The sequence below is a fragment of the Patagioenas fasciata genome, chromosome 13 (genome assembly GCF_037038585.1).
Source record: "Patagioenas fasciata isolate bPatFas1 chromosome 13, bPatFas1.hap1, whole genome shotgun sequence".
Lineage (NCBI taxonomy): Eukaryota > Metazoa > Chordata > Aves > Columbiformes > Columbidae > Patagioenas > Patagioenas fasciata.
This window is the reverse complement of record NC_092532.1, coordinates 15,945,974-15,964,018: the sequence shown is the minus strand read 5'-3', so window position 1 is coordinate 15,964,018 and position 18,045 is coordinate 15,945,974. Positions and strand designations below refer to the sequence as shown.

General features: G+C 50.6%; 2 protein-coding genes across 2 annotated transcripts; both read left to right on the top strand.

Annotated features, from left to right (window-relative positions):
• Positions 1 to 7,652, top strand: CX3CL1 (C-X3-C motif chemokine ligand 1). Its single transcript, XM_065848302.2, has 3 exons — positions 1 to 188; positions 2,987 to 3,107; positions 3,948 to 7,652. Exons 1-3 carry the CDS (start codon positions 122 to 124, stop codon positions 5,140 to 5,142), a joined length of 1,383 nt encoding a protein of 460 aa, XP_065704374.1. The 5' UTR covers positions 1 to 121; the 3' UTR covers positions 5,143 to 7,652.
• A 6,324-nt stretch (positions 7,653 to 13,976) lies between these two features.
• Positions 13,977 to 15,278, top strand: LOC136107153 (C-C motif chemokine 5-like). The gene is made up of 3 exons (XM_065847990.2): positions 13,977 to 14,147; positions 14,503 to 14,614; positions 14,998 to 15,278. Exons 1-3 carry the CDS (start codon positions 14,081 to 14,083, stop codon positions 15,101 to 15,103), a joined length of 285 nt encoding a protein of 94 aa, XP_065704062.1. The 5' UTR covers positions 13,977 to 14,080; the 3' UTR covers positions 15,104 to 15,278.
• The last annotated feature ends 2,767 nt before the right edge of the window (positions 15,279 to 18,045 follow it).

The following is an 18,045-nucleotide window of genomic DNA, read 5'->3' as shown; positions in this document are numbered from 1 at the left end:
ATAATCCTGGAATGAGCTGCAGCAGCTGTGTTGCTCCAGAGGATGCAATAAGCAGTCAGGAGAGGGAAATACTGCCCGTAATCCTTCCCTGCATGTCTTTCCTGCTGCCGACCACAGGAACATGAAGGCTCTTTCTTTTCAGGTCCTCTTTGTGCTGTGGGTCTTGTGCCTGGTGACCCTGGCTGGAGGTGAGTCCCAGCTCTGCTTGCCACCCCTGAGCTCCCCAGGGGAGCTGCCGGGTTCAGGAGGGGCTGGTGAAGGGGAGGGGGGAGTAGGTGACATGGGATGGGGCTACGGGCACCAAGGGACCTTCTTGGGCTGTGAAGGGTCTCACGGCTGGATCGGGCTGAGCTTGGGAAGTGGTGCGGGGAGCCTACAGCAGTGATCGGGCAACAGGGAAGTCTGAGCAGCCCCGTGGTGGCTTTTGTCGTTCCTGAGGGTGGGTGGTGAGAATGTCCGAGAGACTTTTGGATCACTGAAAATAAGTGTAATGCACTTCTTTTCCCCATTTTCTCATGTCCGCTAGGGACATGCCATGGGGGCAGATGGCAGCCTGTCCAAGGATGGGTGGCTGTCCACACAGGTACCCTGAGCTCCCCTCACTGCAAGGGGTGGATGCTGTCACCTGCAGCCCCAGTGCCTGTGCAGGGTGTTTGTGTGTGTGTGCGGATGTGCACAGGGGAAAAACACTCCCCTGTTCACTGAATAAAGATCTTTATGTGCTCCATAGTAGTGCTAAGTGAGGCTGGGGGACCGGGAGGAGGTGGGCACACGTCTCCTCAGGTGGTCTCAGTTTAAGTCATCTATGGCACAGAGCAGTGACTGCTGCCCAAGGCAGCAATTAAACCAGGTGGGCTGCCAAGCTGGCAGCTGGATTCTCATCGGTGCAGGCAAAGCTGGACTTTGCCCAGGACAAAAGGGTGATCTATTCTGAACGTGGGGAGAGGGGCAAAGAGGCTTTAGGAGCTGTGCCCTGCTGCCACCAGATGGGAGGAGTGAAGACAGCAAGAAGGGCAGCTGGGGATGGAGCTGCTGCTTGTCCTCACACCTCTGGGCAGGTGGATAAAGCGAGCAATGAGGACACCGGGCAAAGGGGACACATGGCAACAGGGACACAGGGCAGCTTACCCTGCCCTGAGAAGCTGCTGCCTGCTTCGGCACTGCCTGGCTGTGCTTGCCTGTAGCCAAGTGACCATCTTCTCTAAAGTGCTGAAATCAGACTGGCTCTGCAGAGAAAAAGGCTGGTGGTGCTCCCTGGCCAGGGTCTCTTGAGGAACCATGCTGAGAAGCAGGAACCAATGGTTCCCAGGAGCAGTACTCCCAGGTGGATAAACAGCTGGATCCCAGGTGTCCCTGAGGTCCCTTTGACAAAAATTCAGATGCAGCTTGGAGAATTGGGTTGTGTGTCCTGGGAGACAGGGACCAGCAGGACTGGGTCTGTGCTCCCTCTGACACCACTGCCTCCTTAGAAGGTGCTTTCCGAGCTCCTCCACTCAGGGAAAAACACACCAGCCGTTCAGCTCATTCCAAACCATTTGTGCTGGTGTCAATAATTGGAAAATCAATTAATGGTTATCAGAGGAGAATGGCATTTGGGAGCAGTCCATGCCATGCACCTCCCTGACTGTCCACAGAGAAGGATCAACTCTCTTGTTGCTGTGGCTGTTGTGCTGAACAGTGCTGCTGAGAGTGGAGGACACCAGCAGTATGTCCTGTGGCTAATTTGGAAGCTGATAATTCCTGAGTGGGTATTCTTGACCCTAGAGTTCCACATAAAACATATTGTGTTAACAGAGTTTTGCTTTAAAATTACAGAGACCTAGAGATTGGCATGTGCTTCTGTGGAGGGGCCACAGGAGTGTTTGCTTTGGATTTTTTTGCAGTCATGGGTTTTCCCAGTAAATGAATCAAAAGAGCTGAGGGTGCTGCTATGACACTCATTCTTGCTCCCAACGGCTGGATCATTCCCAGCTGAACTGCTTCAGATTCACCAAATTCATCTGGGAATCTGAGAAAACATTTTGTAGAGACTGCCTGATCTGAACTAGACTACAGTTTCTTTCTTCACGGGGGGCCTTGGATAAGTCAGGGCTTGTTTTTCTAAGTCTTGTCCTCTGGGACGTCAGAAACCAATTTCGAGGCTGCGTTGTGCAACCTCCCCTCATTTGGCAAAAGCCTGTTGTTGGAGCAGGAATGGAGGGTCCCCTGTGGTGTGACTGGCTTTGCCCCTTGAGGGAGTCAAGTGGGGTTTTATTTTTACACTTTGCAAAATGAAAACCACATTTGCTGGTAGGGATGGAAAAGAGTTGTTTTATGAGAAACTGCTGTGAAACTGGGCAGTTGAGATATCTCTGGGAGCAATGTATTGTTCACCAAAAGGTTCTTTCTCTGCACCTTTTCTCTGAGTACAAGTGGTGTTCAGACATCACATACCAGCAAACAAAGAGGCAGGATGCTCACCTAGAGAGAAACTCCTGCAGAAGAAAGAGACATGACTGCTCCAGATGAGAGGTTGAGCGTGCTGCCCTGTGATCTGCACCAAGAGCTCATTGGTGATGATTGTAGCAGGTCTTTTTGGGATGAAGCAATGTGTCTTCTGGACACCGTGCTGAGAGCAGTCCTGTGACCCAAAGGGGAGAGGACCTGCTGGTCCATGTGCTTGCACAAAGGACGTCCAGCCAGTGCTTGCACATCCTATAGAGCAATGTGCAACTGTGTCTCAAGAGCCCCACAATTTTATATATTATTGCTTTATATAAATATATATAATTAATATTTTTCAGTTTTCTGGGTATCTTACCACCTGTTTGGGTGATACAAACAATCCTGGCCCTGATGGGATTTGTCTTCTTGTCATTTTAGCAGGGATTGGAAACATTCATAGCAATCTTTGGATTCCTTTTCCCCAGAGAAACAGAAAAAGAAACTGTGCTGATTTTTATAGTACCTATAGCCAGCGTGTAATATGTTGAAAACTTTATTTCAGGGCAACCCAAAGCACCTCTGAAGTGCTCAAGAGAGTGCAGCCATTTCACATCTCCGATAGCAGCGAAGCGGATAAGGAGCTACCGCAGGACCGAGCCCCGCTGCAGCAGACAAGCCGTCATGTAAGCTCTGCCCCACCGCCCCTCCGTGCCCTGCACCCCCCAACACCAACAACACATTAAACTGTCAGCAAATGCCCTTGCTTTGGAGCAAGGAGCTGCCTGGAAATCAAGCGAACGCTGGTATTTATTTGAAGGGTGGGTGGGTTTTTTCCTTATTTCTGCCTCCAGCAGAGATCAGGGGCTCATGCACAGAGAGAGACAGGCGGAAAGAGGGGGGAAGAGGGACAGACTGACGTACTTGTCGGCAGAACGGGGCAGTGAGCATGCAGGACAAGAGCTTGCGCGTTTCTGTGAAAGCAGGTATTTTCTCTGCTGACAAATTCAGACTTGTGAGCATGTCTGGAGATGTGAAAAGCTACTTTTTTTTTTTCCCCCAGGATAATTGTTGTTTTCAACTTAGACTAAAGATGGGGCACCATGGAGATCACTTTATGGCAGCCCAGGGGGTTGCTCCAAAGTGACCCTGCTGGGATGACCATGGGAAGCCTCATCTTGCTCAGTAAATCAGGGGTTTTTATGTTCATGGATGCTTGCCCCTGGGCAGCTGGTGCCTGCAGAGCTTCCTGCTCTGAGCACTGGTGCCAAACACTGTGCCCAGACACCAGGAAAAAGCTCTCAATAGATAAAATCTTCTTAGGGGAAAACCTTCACCCATGAGTCATGTTCAGCTACTCCTCATTCAGTCAGATCTCAGAGGCACCTGCCCTTCCTGAAATAATCTATACAACATGGTGATGTTTACTATCAGCTTGAGAGTCAGCATGCCTTGTCTTCCCCATCATGCTGATAATCTAAACCAGTGTTTCCTTTATCCAGTAAGTGATGCCTTTTTATTTTCAGATTTACTACTCTGAAGTCCATGGAGATTTGTGCAGATCCAGAGGCAGAGTGGGTGAAGAAGATCGTAGAGAAACTGGACCAGAAAAAGGACGCAGCCTCCCCACTTTCCCAGGATGCCACCCCAGCAGCGGCACCAGAAGGGCCTGGTGTCTTCCAGAAACACGTTGGTCTTACAGTAACAGCTCCATCACAAGCCACTGCTCCAACTAGTTTCTTCCAAGGGACCAGCACAACAGTTTTGGGGAGAATACATGTTCCTGCTGCCAGGACAGAGGCGTCCAGCAAGTCCCCGCCAGCCACACAGGACACCACCCAGCTCCCTGTAGGATTGTCCCCTGTGATCTGGGAAGGTGCTGCCCGCTCTGAAGTCACTCCAGAAGCAAACAGAGATTCCTTAAAATCTTCTGCACCTTCAACAGCTTTTGCAGCAGGCATGGTTTTCAGCCAGACCACCCCATATCCCACGGCTCTTGTGCATGGCTTTGACAAGGCTGTAGGATCTACAGAAGAACCTGTAGGACACACTGCAAATGCTATGTCTGATGTTCGAGATTTGACCTCTCCTACTGCAAATTCAGACCCCATGGCCATTACTGAAGGACCAGAACATCCTGTACTTCCTTCAAATGAATCCCTGGACCCTGAAAGTGCAAGAGCCAACACATCACATACTGTGTCTAACAGTTTTAGTTCAGATCTCCACTCCATCCTAGACAGCACGGAGATTGCCACAGTCCCAGCCACACCAGTTCCACCAGCGACTACTTCAGTTTCTACTCTAAACCGCACAACTGCCACAGGCAAAGATCCTTCTGTCCATATCAACAAGGTTTCCAGTTCCTCTGCAGATGCTTTTGGTACTAGAATAGTTGATTATTCATCATCCATAGGAAAGCAAGGTCCTTCAGACATGCTAGTTTTTACTAGCCAAACATTCTCAGGCCAAGCCAGAACACAGATGACTACAGAAAGACCAAGCAATCTGCCTCTTTCCCGCTTCTTGTCAGGATCTCAAATGCATTTTGTCATCCCAGTTTCTCTGGTAGGTGGTCTGATGGCTTGCAGTGTTGCTGCTGTAGGGCTGTATCTAAAATTTGGAATCAGAAGAGAAGAAACGTCCAGGGAAATGATACAGGGCTTGCTCTACCAGAAGGCGGCACATGAAAACAATCTCTTTCCAATGGAAGTAATCTGAGTGCTTTATGGTATAAACATTTTTGGCCTAAACTATATGTGTGTTGCTGCAGGTGACCAGTAGGAAGCACAAAAGGGAACAAAAGCACCAGTGAAAACTGTGTTTTTTGCAGAGCAGAATGTCCAGAAATATATCTAAGTCATCATTGACCAATTATGGTATTTTGGAAATAAATGAGATGCTGCTTTTTTCTTTCTGGCACTGTTAGGTACAAAGGCTGTCGCTGTTCCAGAGCGGCTTGCTGGCTCTCTGCCAGGTGGTGAGCAGAACTGAATTTCCAAATTCCTGCTGGGAATTTTTCTGCGTTTCACCACAGCCCAGCCAAGCAGCCACCCACTCACCTCCACTGCTGGACTCAGATTCAACCACCTTGAGCAATCTTAACACCAAAACCATGCAATTTGCACTTAACAAGTTCTCTGCTGCTTCGTTCTTTGCACTTCAGGTTGCTGCTTTGTCAGACCAAGACCGATGCTGGCGGTCAGCGGGGTGCTGGCACTCCATGGGCTGACCAAATACCACATTTACTCTTGCCAGAGACATGAAGGGTGGTCTAACTTGTCATACAGAGGCGACAAAAACTGTATCTGGTTAGGAAACTGCAGGTCAGTGCTAACTGTTTCACATTCAGAGTAACTGGCAACCCGTAATTGATCTCCTCTTTGAAATCCAGCCACCTTTCTCTGCAACATCTGTCGGCACAGAGTTATATTCTTCGTCACTCAATTTTGTTATTCCTGTGATAACACTGGGGGGCTTTTGCTGTTCTCTGCAAACACAAAATTCAGGAAATACTCTTTTGGAAGAGCTAACTGCAACTCTGGATTTAGTCATATAGGAATTACTCTACTGTAGCAGACGTGCTGTCATTCTGGTCCCATATTCTCTCTAGAAAGAAGCACGTTTGCCGATCAACAAAAGATTACAAAATGCCTGTTCATGGTCCTACACTTCAGTCACATTTTAGTTTTTCTTTTATGTTCAGCACTGATCACCAGGTTATTCAATCTGTAACAGTACCAGGCTTTTTTTAACTCAAGTTGGTTTTGCTTTTTTACACATCTAGACATTGCTGTATCTCTTGTTTGTGGTCAGTTCCTCAAAGCCCTTATTGGACATGGACTCCAGCATGATTTTTGCTGGAGCATGAAAAGGTCTTCACAATAAGATACTTCACAGGTAGAGATACATATCAAGAGTCAGAACTTCCTCTAGCCAAACTCAGTGGATCAGATCCCAAAGTATGAATATGCACGTAAAAAAATGAAAGCAAAACCACATAACAAGCAAGGCAGTAAAAGCAAAAATGGTGTGCCAGTTGCAAAGCAGACCTAGAGGAAGATGGTGTGTTAGATTCATCAGATTGCACCTCCAGGGCATCCATCTGTCCATCCTTGGAGGATGAAGATGGACTGCGATGGTATTTGATTTCTTCCTTCGTTCAGTCCTTTACTTCTACATATTGTTGTCTTAAAAGAAATGAGCTAGGAATTAATCTTGAGCTTTGCAAGTACAGAATGCAATCACATTAACTGTAATTAGGAATTTTGGGTGAAACCACTCCTTGTGCGGCAGCACTCCCGTGCAGCCCAGTTGTGTAACACTGGTTGTGATTGATTTACCTGGAGGGTAAATCAGGAGCTGTCAGCACCACCTCCCCATCTGCCCTGCTCCTGTACGATGGGGGTTCGTGGCACCATACTTTGTGAGGTGGTGTACTATGGCATTTTTTTATATATGAAACACTAGAGATGTTATTTTATTAAATTTTTCTAGCCATTTTGATGTATGTAATGTTCTGTCCTTGCTACTGGAATGTTGCAGAGTTGAGACCTTTCTGGGAACATTGGAAAACATTGTGCCTTGTCTGTTTTCTTGCTGGTCTTGGATGGCTTGGGCATGTCCATGGAAGCTGGGTTGCTCTCCAGGAATTACAGCAAATGGAGTGGGCACGTGTCTTGTCTGGCTATCGGTTAAGTCCTCAGCCTGGAGCAATGCTGGGGAGATGAATGTTCACCATGCAGATCTGACCACTTCGATTCTTGCCGTGGTGTTTGTAAGGATGCTGGTTTGGCTCCATGGATGGCTCCCACCACCTTCCAGCTGTATGGTCATGCAGCTCCTCACCAGGAGGAGCTTCTCCTCCAGCTTGGACCAGTCCTTGTCCTCGCCTTGCCCCTCTCTCCTGTTCCCGGGGCTGGCAGCAGGCGGGGTGCTGTCAGCCCTCATGGGGGGCAGCCAAAACTGGGGGTAGGAGGGGACCGCTGCTCCTCTCTGCCTGATGCTGTGCAACAGGCAGTTTGGAAGGGCAGAAGGTGAATGATGCCTCAGGAGGAAAGAGCCTGCAGGTGTCACTGGTTCCTAGGGCTTAAAATGTCATTTGTTGTAGAGCACAGTGGCTGTTACTAGCTCGGATTCATTTGTGTATTGAGTATATATGAGTGTGTGCTCAAGATTTATGTTCTGTACCTTTTTTTAGACGTAAAAGTAATAAAGTCTTTATGTTAAAATCTCTTGTCCTTGGGTGATTCAGCTCAGGGCTGGATGACCAGGCCTGGTTCCTGCAGAGATAAATTCATGTGATTAAACACCGCGAGGGGAATCCGAGCATCACCGAGATGGCAAAGCTGGTGCAGGTGATGTGGACAGGCTATTGCTCCACCTTCTCACTGTTTATCGGCTTCAGTCTCACAAAAAGTTTTCGGGGAATATATTTTCTCACAGGGAGTCACATTTCCCATCCTGCTAAGGAAATACTGAAAAAACCAGAATCATAGAACACTAGATTGGAAAGGACCACAAGGATCATCTGGTCCAACCTCTCTTGGCAGAAGCACAGTCTAGACAAGATGGCCCAGCACCCTGGGCTGAATCTTAAAAGTGTCCAATGCTGGGAAATCCACCACTTCCCTGTGAGAACATGGGTTTTGCTTTGTTTCAGCCAAGCCACAACTAAACAGGAGCCTACAGAAAACAAACATTATGTTCCAGGTCGGTTCTGTAGCAGGGCAAGAGGCCAAGGGCTGAGCTAGGACCTCTTCCACCCCAGCCAGGCTTTGGGCTGCTCTTGTGTGCTCCTCTAGTGCCGGGGGGGAGAGCTGGGAATGGCGATGCAATGAAGGAGCCAGTGCCCAGGGTCCTGCCTGGAGTGGGGAGCTGGACGGAGCAAGAGGGCGAAGGATGAGCATCTCCCCTGCATCCCAGGAGCCCTCATCCCACCACGCCCAGCCCCATGACCACCAGCACACTGGGGTGATGGTGTGGTCTGTGAAAACTTCCCCTAATTGAATCACCAGGACAGAAAGGTCATGTTGGGGATAAGGAGCTCTGTAGAAAGACAAGCAGTTCCTTTTTCTTTTCTCCTCTCTGTTACAGGGAGAGGGCAGGCGAGGGAAGGGGAGGCTGTGTAAACAAGTCAGCCCTGACAGCAATGAATCATTTCCGACAGGCAGAGTGATTACCGGTGCCAGCGTGGGGACATTCGGGGCTGTGTCTTGAGGTTCTAAAGGAGTTTTTGGACATCTAGTCCCTCAGCCAGCTGGTGGCACACACTCACAGGCTTTGCTGCTGCTCCCTGGCTTCACTACCTCAGACAGTGCAAAGAAAGACCTTGTGTACAGGATGTCCAGCTGTGCACTTCCCATGCTTCTCCTGGAGGTCCCGGGTGTAGAATTTGGCCCAGGACACGACTAATGCCAAGTCTGTCATGCTCAGGTGGGACAAGGTTTGTCTTCTGCATGTACCTAATGTGCAAGACATGTGCTTCTGCCTTGAGGTTTTGTCACAGCCCACAGGGACAGGGGTTGCATGGTCATGGTGTGCTCTGCTCCCTTGCTGACACACATCTTTGGTTTCCAACTCCACTTCAGTGCAAACCCTCTCCACCACTTCATTAGCTAGTTGTTTTGATTGACCTAATGAGGAGGGGAGTCACTGGGACTCCACACAGGCTCACCTCCATGCCTTCACATCCCCACAGGATCCACCAGATGGGAAAATAGCAGGCCTTGAGGACCCTAATTGGTCTTAATCACCCTGACCAGCCTCACCTGTGGATGGACTCACCCTCACACACACACACTCCCACCCTCTTCCCAAGGCCCAGGAGATCCACTTAATCTCAGGCTTGAGGCTTTAGTCCCTGCTTTGAGTGTGTTATAAGAGTTCTGGTCTGATGTCCTGGCTCTGGACCTTTCTTTTGCATAGATCTTGGACCTATTCTGTAAGTATTTTGTCTCCTAGCTGGATAGATCCCTTTGGTGTTGTAGCCCTCTCTCTGTCCCCATCTCCTGCTCATGCTCCCTAACCCTCACAAATGATCCTGGATCTGGTTCCTCACTTTGGTGTATCTGGAACCACCGATGGACTCTGTTACCAGCACCCAGCTCTGTTCCCCATGCTCAGACCCTGTGCGACCTTATCTTGCTGGTGAAGGCACTGCCTGTGCTGGGGTCACCCTTGGGTCCTGGCTTGTCTCCTCTCACTGATCCCTGCAACCTGGACCTGGCAATGAGACACCTCCGATACTGTCTTCTCCAACCCTGACCTCACTCCAGGGTGAAGTGTGAGGGACATGGTAATTCTTGTGAAGCAGAGACCCTGGAGTTTCTATCCTCCTTGGATTGTGACTTATGAGATGTCTGTCCCTGCTTGGAGTGGTGGTTTTTCCATGAAGTGCTGATCATGCTTAGGGCAGCCTCTGGTCAAGCTGATGCACCACCACTTTCATAATGCTGGCTCAGCAGAATGCAGATGTCCCCTTTGCTGCTTGGGCTTTCTGGTTGCACAGCCGCAGTTAAGCTGTGTGGCTGTGGTTCTTCCATGCTTTGATTTTGCTTAAACTCCACCTTTATGAAGGCTGTGTCACTGCAAGGGCTGCTCTCGTAGCTGCAGTCCTCCTTGAGTAAACACAGAGGTTGTCAGGGCTCTCCAGTCATGCCTCTTCAGTGGCCATCTCAGGTGACAGAGGAAGCTTCATTTCTGAAGCACCCTTGAATTCTGACAGGGGAGCTACCAGGCCACAAAGTAAATAATTTAAAAATATAATATAAAGAAGAGAGAGGAGCCATCCAAGGAGGTATGTGATGTCAACTTGCCATCTCAGACCATAGTTGGCACAAATACTTTTTAATTGCAATATCTAGGGATATTCTTTCAACGGAATCTATTTTTCCAATTCCTGGGGTTTATCCTAATGAAAAACTAAGGAGCAAGTGAATTCTTAACTTGTTCTACTGCCTCCTTGGAGTTATCAGGACTAATTCTGCTCAGAATTAAATTGCCAAAAATTAGGATGACATTGCTTCCACATCTTATTCTTTTTCTGTTATCATAAAAGCTGAGCTGAAGCAGCTCTCCACAGCCGTCTGTATCTCTAGGAGCTCAAAAAAGGTCAAGGTTGAAAAAACGAGGCTGAAGTCCTCACCAAGCATCGTTTACCCTCATTGCTACCTGACACAGAAGCCTCTACAGTGCAGATTCTCCCTTGGGAGCAGCAGCTCCTCCTGAAACCCCAGATCTCTCCTTCACTTAACCTCGATGCAGCTGATTAACCTCACTGACCTCAGTGGAGGAAAAAATGGGAAGATGTTCTCCTTTTCGTGCATTTGAGGAAACTGGCGTCACATACTTTTTTTTCCCTCTTCCTCGGCAAAGGGAACACTTCCAGTTTCTGGTCCAGGCGTATCCACCCCTGCATCTCTGCTTGATTATGGTGGTGAGGGCTCCCTGCCTGGCTGTGCCGAATTTCCACTCCATCCCCTGTGCCGGTGGGCGTGCTTGCCCAAGGACTCGGTGCAGATAATCCCCCAGGGAAGGTCTGCTGGACACGTCCTTCCTGCAGCCTCCCTGTCTCATGACACTGGGCAGAACTTACCACATAGGATGCGGCTTGGGTCACCGGCTTCCAGTACTTGGTGGTCCCCAGTGTCCAGCTGTAGGAAGCAGGCGTTGGAAGACACTCTCGTTTTCCTTTTTAAGCGTCTTTCTGGGCTGTAGGTGCTGGCATGGTCATACCTGGAGTCGCAGTGTGAGTGCTGGCTCCAGGGAGGAATGAGAGCATCATCTTTGGTTTGTGAATGTATCCTGAGTCAACCAGAGCTTCAAAATGGAGCTGGGGACACCCTTGAGTGGGCACCCCAAAGAAATGTGGAGAGGCTTTGTGCTCAGAAAGCTGAAGTTTTAATAGGAAAACTAGAATGATTCCTATTGGAAATGGAAAAGACTCAATGTGACTGGGTAGAACAGAAGATAATGGGGAAATTTCTGTTCCTGGAGGTTGGGATTAGATGATCTTTGAAAGCCCCTTCTAATCTAAACTACTCTATTATTCCTAACCCTCCCACCGCCTCCTTGGAGGAGGTTTCAGGCACTCACTGATGCTCAGGTGATGCTCAGCCACCTCTCTCCTGCCTTGGCAGCCCAGCTGCTTTTGTGGCACAGAGCCTGTGCTCACCCCAGCAGCCCGGTGACTGTCTGGCTGTTTCCCAGCAGAGGTGGGTGTGCTTACTTATCTGCAGAGACCTCATCTCCAACTGTGGGTCTTGTTCTGCCCGGCTCCTTCCTCCCCACACTGGCATCTTTTCTGGGAAATGCTGCACCTGAAGTGGCTCCAAGCTCCCTTCCTCCTCTTGCAAAATCAAGAGAATGCTGTTTGTCTTTTATCTAAACAAGTAAATTCTCCAGAGCCCATTAAAATGAAAAGGGAATGTGGGCCAGCAGTGGGGCTTTCCAGGGCTCCTAAGTTAATGACTGCACATCAGCATTTGCCTTCCCCAAAATAGAAGGATAAACATCAAAGATTCTCCAGGGAATTGTGAATTATTTGGCTGTGGTAGCCGTGTCTCAAAAACCTGAGAAAGGGGAAGCAGAGCAGCCAGGCCAGATCTCCTGCCAGAGAAGCAAGCACAATTCTTCAGAAGTGGCTCCCCGCTAACATTTGTACTTCTCAAAATTCTCTCTATCCGGAGCAGTCTCTTCCCTTTTCCCTGTCTGCTGGCTGTCCCCGTGCTTGTACAGCCACCAGCACTACATGCTGTCCTGGCCGCTCACCCAAAGCATCCCCTATAGCTGAGGAGGGGTTGGGTGAAGCCCCAGGCCAGGGGAAGACATGCCATGGGGTTGCAGCAAGACCATGCCTATCATCCCCCAAATGCTTCTGTGTTGCTCAGGGTCCAGCTGCTGGATGGCAGGCTCTGTGCTCCCTTGGTCTGTGGCTGCAGGGGAGCCTCTGTTCCCCCAGCTTAAGGACACCTGCCACACGTATGACAGCATCGTGCCACCTGTGCTTGCTGATCCTGTTCCTGTGTGTATCACAGGCAAGACAAAAAATGCATCAGGAGCAGAAATATGGCCTGCATCCCCAGCTTGGTGTTATGGATTTGATGCAGCTTATAGAGTGCTGTGGTCTCCAAAAGGTTGTCTGCTGGGACAATCTCCATGGGTGGGAGGCTGCTCTGGTCCCAGTAGCCATGGCCCATATATGGGCTCCTGGAGAGGCAGGTGAGTCTGCAAGAAGGGAGCCTGGGGCAGAGCAGAGGTGGGGAGGTGGCCAAGAAGGGAAGGGAGCACCTGCAAAGCTGTGGGAGAAAGTTGTCTTTTAGGGTCAGCAGGAGGGCATGGGGAATTCATTACAGCTCAGGGTTGAAGACACACAGGAAGGACCAGCACTGTCCTTAGGGGCTGTGGGACCTGTTTAGATGTGCTTTATTTTTAGTCCTCTGTCAGCTGCACAGCCTGGGTGGCCTCATGGCAGCTCCTCCTGGGCCAAATCATGCTTTTGAGATGTAGAGACTCCATCTCTCCACAGAAGTTGAGCCAAAGCACAACAGCTACAGGGGCTGAGTACGTACTTTAATCACGTCTACAATGTTGGGAATGGCCTTGCATACCCTGCCTGGGCTCCTTCTTGAGCCATCATCATCATCAGGGAGATGTCTCCTACTGCAGCTGGGGTTGAGGAGACCCAGGTGTGACCAAAGCAGCTCTCACCACTGGGTGTTTTTCTCCCAGGTTTTATAAAAGGTACCCAGTGATGACACAGTCCCAAGCATAATGTCCTGCTTCAAAGGGGCAGAGGGTGCCTGGAGAATGCCAGTGTGAAGAAGGGTTTGAGGTGGCCCCTTGGGTAGCTCACAGTGGATGAGGGGAATTTGTGGTGTCCCAGGGACCTGTGTGGGACCCTGCTGCTCCATGCAGACTTATAGCCTGGGGAAAATTAAAAAAAGAAAAAAAAACCAAAGAGAATGGGAAAAGGATAAGCTTCAGGGCAGCAGCTGTGCATGGGCTCTGCTGCACCCCCTTCTCCTTTCACCACATGCTTCCCAGCTATGAACAGGCATTTTTTGGTGGGAAACATGTGTTCCTCTCCACAAGAACAGCCTGGAATGTGATGCAGTTTCTGGCAGTATTTGACATCTTGCAGCTTTCACACTGCAGAGGGCTGGTGGCAGCAGCAGTCACCGTGTTTCTACTTAATGGTCCCCAGATTGTTCACAAGTCACCCACCCCTCTCCAGAACATTTGTGTTGGCTTTGGGGCTGAAAAGTGACTTTGCACAGAAAGCGGAGGCTTTGCCTCTCCTGTCACCACCAGTCCCCTCCTGGTGGGTTTGGGAGCCTTTGGGTTTATGGTTCTGCAGAGGAGGATTTCACTTCCCTTGTGCACGCTGCGGCTTTTCCGCAGACCCGTCTCGATGAATGTGTAAGTTGCTAAAGGCTGTTTGGTCTTTCTAGGTATCATCTCAGTCGGTAATGTTCCCAAGTGACATGGAAATCCCCTTAGCTTTCACTTGAATTTGGTCAAAATTCTTTGGAAAAGGGCTAATGTGGGGAGGGTTTGGAGAGGATAAATTGAGCATGTCCCTGCCTGAGCTCACAGTTGAGCTCCTCCGAAGTGGCAGAACAGCAGCCTGTCCAAGAAGAGCCCTCACGCAGCCACCATGCCCACTGCAAGGACAGCCCTGGTGGTCACGGTGCTGCTTACCCTGTCCCTATGCTGCGATGCAGGTAAGTCACCTCCTGGGCCACTGCTGCTGGGGAGGTCAGGCAAGAAACTCTGGGTGGAGCGGGGATGGTGCTGCTGGCAGGAGGAGCAACCCCCTGGCTGGGGCAGGGCTGCATGTCCTGGGGTGCAGGGAAGGGTCCCAGGGCCGGGTGGCTTTGGCAAAGCTGAGTGCAGGCCTGTTGGTGCTGGGTGATAACTGGGAGCATCCTCCTGCCCCGGGAAGGAAGGAGCTGGGGCTCGTCATGGCAGCACCTGCAAAGCTTGGGGGATGTTCCATGCATCAGCCTTGTCACGGAGGAAGGGCTTAAAGACTGCTTTCCAAAGCCAGTGTTCACCGTCTCTCTTTGTTTTCTCCAGCCCTTTCCTCACCAAGCGAGTGCTGCTATGATTACAGAAATTCCCGTCTCCCGCTGGTTAAACTGAAGGGATACTACATAGCTCCCCCGGAATGTTTTAACCCAGCAATTGTGTAAGTCCTGGTGGTTTCCCCACCACTGTGCTGTCTCTTGGGACACCATGGGTTCAGTTCATCTATCCCATCTGAGGACAGGACTAGGCCAGGTGTGTGTGGCCTCCACGAGTGGCCATCTTCCAGCATGAAAATGGGAGGACATGACTGTCTGGCCATTTCTACAGGGCCAAGTTAAGGACATGAGTCCATCACAGCTCCTGAAGGTTCTGCACAGGCTCTAGAAGCACTGGGCTGCAGGATGAGCTGCTTGTAGGACACCAAGTACCCAGGGGCAGTGTGCAGGGTCAAAGGGAAAGGAGGGCAGGGAAGGGAGGGTGGCATGGACACAAGTGGGATTAGAGCTGTAGTTTCTCACCAAGCTTCACCTTTCATCTCATCAGGTTTGTGGTCGGGAACGGGATCACGGTTTGTGCACACCCAGAGGCTGACTGGGTGAAGAAAGCAATCAGGTATCTTGAAAAAAAGAAAGGACATCGTGCCTCGTGATGTAGAGCCAGGCTACCCAACATCCTGGTGGGAAGGAAGGTTTATACTCATCCTCCTGGAAAGGCCTGCGGAGGTCCCTGATGCTGAGGGATGTCACTGAGTCCCCAGAGCATGGCACCACATTGACCAGCTGGGCACCGGTTCCTGGGGCACTGCCAGCCCTGCCAGCTCCTATCACTGAACACAGCCATGAAATAAAGATTTTCTTCATGTGGCATTGGAGAGTGGTGTCCTTTCTCTCAGCCCCAGCAACAGTGCTCCTGCTGGCTGGTCACGGCATGGAGCTGGTCATGAGGCTAGGGTGGCATGGGGGCTCTTCTCACTACCTCCCAAAACCCCGTGGGTCTCACTGGGGCAGGTGGGGAGGGGGAGAGGACAGTCCCATGAGGACAGCATGGATGCTCTGGGCATTTGGGTACTTGCTTCAAGGGGATCCAAAAGGGACTGAAGGCTCCTCTCAGGGGTTTTAGGTACAAAACTGCCATCTGTTTAGGGCTTAGAGCTCTCAGATTGTCCCTTGCTTTGTGCCATGCATGAGCACAGCCTGGTTGCCACATCTTCCCCAGACTTCATTGTGTCTGAGGTGCAGAGGAAGGATTCATCTGCAGCGGTCCCAGTGCAGGTAGAACACATAGAACGGACAGGGAATGAATGCTGAAGCAGACTTCACCGACGTGCAGCCATGGAAAGCCCCTCTGTGCCAGGGGGAGCTCACCAGTGATTCCTGCCAGGTTTGGGGATGAGGAGAACTAGAAGGGCAAAGCTGGGAAAACTCATGTGTTGAGATAAAGACAGTATAATAGGAAAAGCAAAAGCTGCACACATAAGCAAAGCAAAATAAGAGATTCATTCACTCCTTCCCACCAGCGGGCAGATGCTCATCCATTCTGAGCAGAGAAAGGCTCCATCACACCCAACGGTGACTTGGAAAGACAAATGTTTTAACTCTGAATGTCCCCACACTTCTTCCTTCTCTCCCAAAACAGCTTAATAAGGAGGGGGGGGGAAGAAAACCACCAAAAGAAATCTCATCAAGAGATGCAAAAGCCATCACTTAGCAGCAGCCAGATGATGCCCAGCCAGTACCCAAGCAACAGCCATGCTGACAGCCCTGTTCCTGGTGCTCCCAGCTCCTGGGGAACGGGATTTCGGCTGCAGCACCTCCAGGGAGGCTTTCATGGCAGAGGAAAAACCCATCCAGTGCTGACAGCCTGTGAGTCTGGGAAACAGAGGTCTCATGGGCACCAAGAGGCAGGTGGACCAGGAGGTGTTTCGGTCTGGGGAAAAGTTTTAAACTCATGCCTTTACTCTTCAGCATGTTTCAGACCATGGAGGCACCTGTTTGCTCGGTCTCAGTGCTTCTCCTGACAGCTGTGGCTTTGGTGCAGCTGGATGGGGAGTCCCAGCCCAGCACTGTGCTGGGGATGAAGGCAGCGTGCCTAGGAGCCCAGAGCTGAGCAAGGAGGAGCATCCCATCACCTGGAGGAGCTGGTAAGGGGCTGAGTAGGGCCTCACCTCCATCCTGGTCCTTCATTCACCTTCCCCGTCAGCTCCTTGTAGAGACCTGTTGGCACAGCAGCAGCATCACCATGATCTTGGCCCCAGCTGAGCCCATCAAGAGGCTTCTTGCCCCATCCCACAGTGCGTGTGGGTCCTGCCAGCCCTGGTCATGGATAATCCCACTGAGCAGGAGCAGGTCCCCACAGGGTCGTGTCTGCCAGGCTCCCTCCTACCTGGCGGTGTGCTGGTGGTGCAGGGTGGCCCAGGCCACCAGGAGCTGGAGGAAGCTCGGGCCAAGGAACAGAAAGGAGCTGGAGCCTTGAGCAGGGTGAGTATTGAATGAGTCAGAGAATATTTCCTATCTTAGAATAACAGAACTCTTTAGGTTGGAAAAAAACCTTTAAAATCACCAAGACCCACAACCCAGCACTGCCAAGTCCACCACCAAACCACACCCCTAAGAACCTCATCTACATGACTTTTAAACCCCTCCAGGGATGGTGACTCCACCACTGCCCTGGGCAGCCTGTTCCAATGCCCGATAACCCCTTCTGGGAATAAATTTTTCCTAATATCCAATCTTAACCTCCCCTGACAACTTGAAGCCACTTCCTCTCGTCCTAACACTTGTTACTTGTGAGAAGAGAACAACTCCCTCCATGGTACAACCTCCTTGCAGGTAGTTGTAGAGAGTGATAAGATCACTACATTTTTTGTTGTTGTTGTTTGTGTCTACCCATTTTAATTTCTAACCCTCAATTTCCACTTAATTGCAACCTTTGACTTTTAGCAGACGTCTAGGAGATGGTGTGACACTGGTGGCTTGTTGGGCTCAAGGGTCTGTACATGAGGAAGGTGGTAGGAGCTGGAAAGGGGAAGGTGGGAGAGCTGGGGGATGCAGAGTCTGCAAAAGGCAGCTCAGGGGTTGTACCTCAGGTGTTTTCTTCCTGCAGAGCACTTACCTGGGGAAAGTGGCATTAGAAACCAGCGGTGCCTTGCCCAGCTCGCCTCATGGCCACCAAATCCGATGTCCTGTAGACCGCATCTTCCAAAACAGCGCTGTCAGCACATTTGTCTCCTTCTCCTTTCTCCTTCCAGAGAAGCAGCACAAACATGAGATAATCTTCACGGAAGTCTCTTTCTACCTTTATTCTCCTCTGAGAAGCCCTGGCTTGCCCCATCACCAAACCGCAGCCAGGCCCCTTCTCATGCCCCTGCTCACCATCATGCCACGTGGGTTCCCACCAGGTCCTCACCACCCCTCACACAGACCACAGCTGCATCTCACCCGCCCAGGAGCAGGTCTCTGCACAGAGGCTGGGCTGCCGGACACCCTGCGGTGCTGCCGGTGTGTGTGTCACCTGTCCCGCCTGCCCTTGGGGACCTCTTGGGGGTCCAGGATAACTCTCTTGGGGTTTTGGCAGGGTTTGTCCCATCTCCCT